The 5,863-nt window shown below is 32.9% G+C and overlaps 1 protein-coding gene and 1 non-coding gene across 3 annotated transcripts; one reads left to right on the top strand and one right to left on the bottom strand.

Moving 5' to 3' along the window:
• The first annotated feature begins 656 nt into the window (after positions 1 to 656).
• Positions 657 to 3,678, top strand: LOC21385817 (GDSL esterase/lipase At4g10955). 2 transcript variants are annotated; one of them, XM_024170521.1, is made up of 3 exons: positions 657 to 707; positions 1,232 to 1,358; positions 2,391 to 3,678. In XM_024170521.1, exons 2-3 carry the CDS (start codon positions 1,291 to 1,293, stop codon positions 3,358 to 3,360), a joined length of 1,038 nt encoding a protein of 345 aa, XP_024026289.1. In that variant the 5' UTR covers positions 657 to 707; positions 1,232 to 1,290; the 3' UTR covers positions 3,361 to 3,678. The 2 variants fall into 2 exon arrangements, with proteins under 2 accessions (XP_024026289.1, XP_010104015.1); XM_010105713.2 differs by lacking the exon at positions 657 to 707 and adding an exon at positions 772 to 945.
• Positions 3,679 to 4,036: 358 nt separating this feature from the next.
• TRNAP-AGG lies at positions 4,037 to 4,108 on the bottom strand. The gene has a single exon. It is a non-coding gene; the product is annotated as a tRNA-Pro (tRNA).
• Between the last annotated feature and the right edge of the window lie 1,755 nt (positions 4,109 to 5,863).

The raw sequence follows: 5,863 nt of genomic DNA, 5'->3' as shown, positions 1-5,863 counted from the left end.
GAAAACAAGAAAATGAAAACACCTTTTTTTCGTTTTCTGATTTCCACAAAAAGACAAAAATGTTTTTGGTTTTGTTTTTTAAAAAAAATTGCACCAAACACGTTTTTAACACCTGTTTTCATTTTTTTACTTTGAAAACCGTGAAAAACGAAAACGAAAACGCAAACAAACGGGCCCTATAAACTTTATTTCTTACAAAAAGAAAAGTTATATCATCTTTATTAATTATCAAATTAAAGTTGTCGTCTTTGTTGGTAGTTGGTAGGCCTCGAGAGGAATGGCAATTTATTTACCTTCTAGAATAAGAAAAGAGAAACAACACATTATTTTAATTAATACATTAATAAACTATTATTATTTGGGTTGGTTGGTCAATTAAAAAAAATAGTTTGCTATGAGGAAATCTTTTTAATAGTTGAATACGTTGTTGTACTTTTGAGTTGACAATTTTTATAATGACATACTATTATGTCTTAAACAAGTTATAACTTTCACGAAAATAAAAATTTATTATTTTGCCAAATTTTTTCTCTAAATATATGTTTTTCTTTTAGAAAGAAAACTTGACAAGTATCATGCTCCTCGCCTTAAAATAAAATAAAATAAAATAAAAACTTCTTATAAAACTTATTAACTGGTAACGACAATAGAGGACAATGACATTTCAGCGATTGCCTTTCACGTATTACCAAACCACTCTTCCTCAGGTTTCTCTCTCTCTCTCTCTCTCTCTCTCTTTTCTGTGAAAAGTTGTTAGATCTGTTGTTTTGTGTTTGTTTCGTTTCTTACATTATAGTCCAAACGAAGAAGAACAACAGGGAAAACCACTCAAATCATTATACTATTGTTATGAAATTTAATTAATAATTAAGTAAATTCTTTTGCTTTTGGCATTCGTTATTCATGGTTCTTTTTCCTTTTTTTCTGCTTGCAATTTCTTCAAAGGTAGGTTTTTTACTTTTTCGAATTTTTTTTTCCAGTTCCTTAAATTGTCACCTAATTATTGATGATGTCTTTCTGTAACCTTTTTTCTTTTTTGCTGGAATTATGGTGTTTGGGATCTTTTGTCGGTGGTACATTTCGCAAGAGCCATTTTATGAAATTTAATGATGCTTTTAAAATTTTTATTTTAGGATCCATATTGTGCCGATATCAAGGTTTTTTTTTTTTTAAATAGATTTTTCTATGGCGATACGATTTCCTTATTAGAGCTTAATTTGTCGTTTTGCAGAGCAGTAACAAGCTTTCGAGGATCGGTAGACGAAAGAGAGAAGATTTCATCTGCTGAAAATGATAACGGCGTCTGAGAGGGAAATTTTCGATCTTTCTGGACCATTGCATATAACTTCCATTGACTGGTGAGATATCTCCACTCCGAAAAAAAAAGTTGTAGATTCTTTCTGGGTTTCAATTCTTCGCTGGTTTTAAATCTTATGTTAAAAAAAAAAAAAAAAAAAAAAAAAAAAAAAAAAAAAAAACCAAAGAAAGAAAAAAACTTGCGACCCGTTTGGAAATCGTTTCAAAATAATTTTGTTTTTTGTATGGAAATGAAAATGAAAACGTTTTCAATTTCAGACAGAAATCATTTTTGAAAATGCGTTTGCTAGTCTTATCAAGAAATTATTTTTAGTATAAAAAAACTCGTCTCTCTATTCGAGAGAGGAGAAAACGAAAATAAAAAATGAAAAACGATTAAAAGTCATTTTTCTTTTCTCTCTCATTTTATACTAAATCAAAAAATCGTTTTTATTTCTGTTTTTTATTTTTATTGCGTCAAACGCCGTTTTAAAAAAAATTTCATTTTTTCTTTCTCAAAAAACGTGAAAAATAAAAACGAGATCAATTCCAAACACGACCTTGTGTTCTTGTTTTCAATGCTCACAATTAAAGGCTTATTTAGAATGTATACTCAAATCATGATTCTTAATTTTGACGTTTGAAATTCAAATTTTTTGCGAGAGGAAAATACTATAGCATAATCAATTATTTGAGTTTGACTATAAAACAAACGGGCCCAAGTTTCCCGATTAAACCATGGCAAATCCCATCAAGAGTTGGTGTATTTATTCAGCTAAAAGAATGATATGTTGAAAACGTGAATGACTTTTGAGGATACATGTAAACTTACACAATGGTTAGGGGATGATTTTCTCTGGTTTTCTTTTGTATATGAACTTTTATCTAGTGCCGTACACCCATGAGTGTGGCTTCTACTCCTTAAATCCCGTGGGGTGAGATAGTTTACATGTTGAATTATCTTATAGTTTGTCCGTTTTCAGTATGGTTTATGTCAGACATGAGTTTTGGCAGATTCAAGGAGCTTCTGATGAGGTGTTTTCGAAATGTTTATTATGTGATTGATTATTTTTCAAGATATATTTTCTTTGCAGGGAGAATCCGCATCATCGGAGGTCTATTGCTGCCAGTTTGGTTCAGGGTGTCTATGTTCTGGAAAGGGATCGCCAAGAGAAACGAACTGGTCACGAGGCCCTTGCACCTCCATGGTGGGAGTTCTTTCACTTTAAGTTGCTTCGGAATCTTGTGGATGATGCTGATTATTCCATCTTTGGTGCAATCTATGAATTCAAGCCTCCTGCATCTCTTTGTAACCACTCGTTAGATGGAAGTCCGAGATACGTCATTGCCTTCCGAGGCACCCTAACAATGCCCGGCTCCTTCTCACGGGATATTGAATTGGATCTTCACTTCCTCCAGCATGGACTCCACCGTACATCTCGCTTTGAAATTGCTATACAAGCAGTCCGCAACATGGTTGCTGCTGTTGGCGATGCAAATGTCTGGCTGGCTGGCCATTCCCTGGGATCAGCCATGGCAATGCTTGCTGGGAAAACCATGGCAAAGAATGGAACTTTTCTCAACTCTTTCCTATTCAATCCGCCGTTCTTCTCCGCCCCGATTGAGACAATCAAGGATAAGAAGATCAAACACGGGATCCGGATCGTGGCCAGTGTGATAACAGCAGGACTCACCATTGCCATGAAGGCTAGCAACATGAAGGGTCTTACAGAAGACCCATTTGCAGGGCTTTCAGCATGGATTCCTTATCTATATGTGAACCCGGGTGATTATATATGCTCAGAATATATTGGGTATTTTGAACACAGGGATAAGATGGAGGAGATAGGAGCTGGAGCCATTGAGAGGTTAGCAACCCAGAACTCAATTGGGGGTATGCTGATGAAAGTTGTGGGAAAAGAGTCAGACCCAATGCACCTCATTCCTTCAGCCAATCTGACTGTCAATTTGACGCCTTCAAGGGATCTAAAAGAAGCCCATGGAATTCATCAATGGTGGAGAGATAATATGCAGTTGCAGTCCAAGCTCTATAAGTACAGATAGTCTTGATTTTTTTTATACATGAATAATGCTACGGGGCGCTAGTAGTAGTGTTCACCACCACATACTAATAAAAAGTGGGTGCAATAGCGTGAACTGGGACGCATTTTTTATTAGTTATGGTGTTAAAGCACCGGTGTCCCGAGGTTTTTTCATAATGTATTGGGTTGGGTGTGCTCCTATTTACTGATTTAGTTGTTTGGGTGGAGTGGTGGTGGTGATTTATTCGTTTGAAACCTTTATCTGTCCAAGCTGCGCACGTAAACCAAAATTCGAGGGTGTTAATCTTTTGTGGATAAAGAAAAGCACAGATTCGTCAGACATCTTATGCAAAATTTGGGCACATTAGTCACACATTGTTAGTTGTTATGATTCCATTTTTCATTATGATTGGTGTAAAATCATTGCTAGTAGATCTTTATTTTATCTCACGGTTTAAACTTGAAAAACTCATGTTGTATTGGATGTATTTGAAAGAATTGTTTTTGGAATGAAAAATAGGAAAATTTGAGCACATTAGTCACACATTATTAGTTGTTATGATTCCATTTTTCATTATGATTGGTGTAAAATCATTGCTAGTAGATCTTTAATTTATCTCACGGTTTAAACTTTAAAAACTCACGTTGTATTGGATGTATTTGAAAGAATTGTGTTTGGAATGAAAAATAAGAAAATTGGGGCATTCCGAGAATTGAACTCGGGACCTCTCGCACCCTAAGCGAGAATCATACCACTAGACCAAATGCCCTCTGCTTTACAAAAGTTCCGTTTTTGTAATCTTAACAAATGGTGACATTGAAGTGTGTGTGTGTGTTTTTTTTTTTTGAAACATAGTGACATTGAAGTTAAAGTCAAAAGTATATGCCTTTTATCACTCCTCATATTGCGACAACAAAGCATGAAATCATTCTCCGTACATGCCTGTAGTTGTTATATATTAGGAGTTCGTTTAGTTTGTTAATTTAAAATGTAATTTTATGTAAAAAAATTTTATTATAATAAAAAATTAAATATAATTATTTTTAAAAAAATTTTACTGTAATAAAATTTAAAATTTAAATTTAAATTAATAAAATAAATTAGACTTAAGTAATACGAAGTAGTAAAATTCCCCTAAAATATTACTGAGTTTTCAGCGCTTTTTTCAGCTACGAATCGACACATATTTGAGCTGTTAAAAGACCAAAATTGTTTGAGAGTTACGGTTTTCATTTTTATCCCGGGAACAGCACGTCAAACAATCATCATGGCATGTTACGGAAAAGTCAAAAAGTAGACTCGAATCCCAAAGCTTTCTCAAGTACTCTGTAACCACTTGCAGAACTTGACAATCACCAATTACCCCCATTACCGCTCATGCTCTTACCCACTCTGTCCACGCAGTTAAATTTCCTCGTCCTTTTTCTCCTTTGTTTACACATGATATATAACCAGTTAAGTGAGTGACCACAAACAACACAAGAGTCTATAATTCACTCACTCTCTGGCCTGCCCTGCCCACTTCTGCTTTGCTGTCTATTTCTTTTCGTTTCATTTTTTTTTTCTTTTTTGAGAATTCTACTCTATATAACACTTTTATTTTAATTTTAAACATTATTTTTAAATAATTAAATATGTATCACATTCATATAATAATTTTATTAATGATTCATTTATTTTACCGATTTAAATTTTTAATTTTAATTTTATTATAATTAAAAATTTTTATAAAAAATCACATTTAATTTTTTCAGTTAAATTTTTTTACATAAAATGTTAACTTTAACTTTGGATTTTTTTTTTTTTTTTTGCAAGGTTTGTAATTAGATTGTATAGTTCCTATGAAAAAAAATGTAGCTAGCTTCTTCCACAAATTGGCTTACCTTCCATGGCCAAAATTATTAAAAAAGACAGATCCCAGTTGTGGGATCACCTTTACTACCACTCTAATTAATCCCTCTCCCTCTTAGCATTCCAAAAAAGCAAAAGCCCAAAAAAATAAAAATAAAAAAAAGAAAGAAAGAAAGAAAGAAAAGTCTCCCTTCTTCTGCGGAATAGCTTTTCCATTGAACATTGAGAGCGTAAGAATAGAGCTCACAATTTTACTAAAACAAAAACAAAATCCACCGCCCTCTCTGCTATATATTCCTTGTCTATAATGTCTCTAGCTTTAAGTAACACTTTAACTAATCTCCATTAAAAAATAATAATAAATAAACTAAAACTAAACCCGTTTCTAAAAGAATTGAAAAGAAGAAGACAATGTGACTCACTTACTAATTCTTGCACTTTAACTTACTAAATTGTGTCAAGAAATAGAAAACCCAAGTCGCCAATTTTGTTAATACACCGAAAACAACACTTCAAAAAAACCCCACCCAAAAAAAAAAAAAAAGAACAGAAAATGTTAATTAACTTAAAAGTCTTAAACTAACCCAATTCTCAAAGAAAAGAGAAGAATCGCAACCTGGGTAGCAGTCATAAAATTACAATTTCAATCACAGAAAAAAAAAAAAAAAAAACC

The sequence above is a fragment of the Morus notabilis genome, unplaced genomic scaffold (assembly GCF_000414095.1).
Source record: "Morus notabilis unplaced genomic scaffold, ASM41409v2 Scaffold726, whole genome shotgun sequence".
NCBI classification, from domain to species: Eukaryota; Viridiplantae; Streptophyta; class Magnoliopsida; order Rosales; family Moraceae; genus Morus; species Morus notabilis.
The sequence above is the reverse complement of the archived record's forward strand: the minus strand, read 5'-3'. Positions and strand labels throughout refer to the sequence as shown.

Bases quoted from the DNA above. Each gene is read 5' to 3' on its own strand.
- LOC21385817 (XM_024170521.1), top strand. From the start codon at position 1,291: ATGATAACGGCGTCTGAGAGGGAAATTTTCGATCTTTCTGGACCATTG. The intron at 1,359-2,390 runs GTGAGATATCTC...TTTTCTTTGCAG, and splicing joins CATATAACTTCCATTGACTG to GGAGAATCCGCATCATCGGA.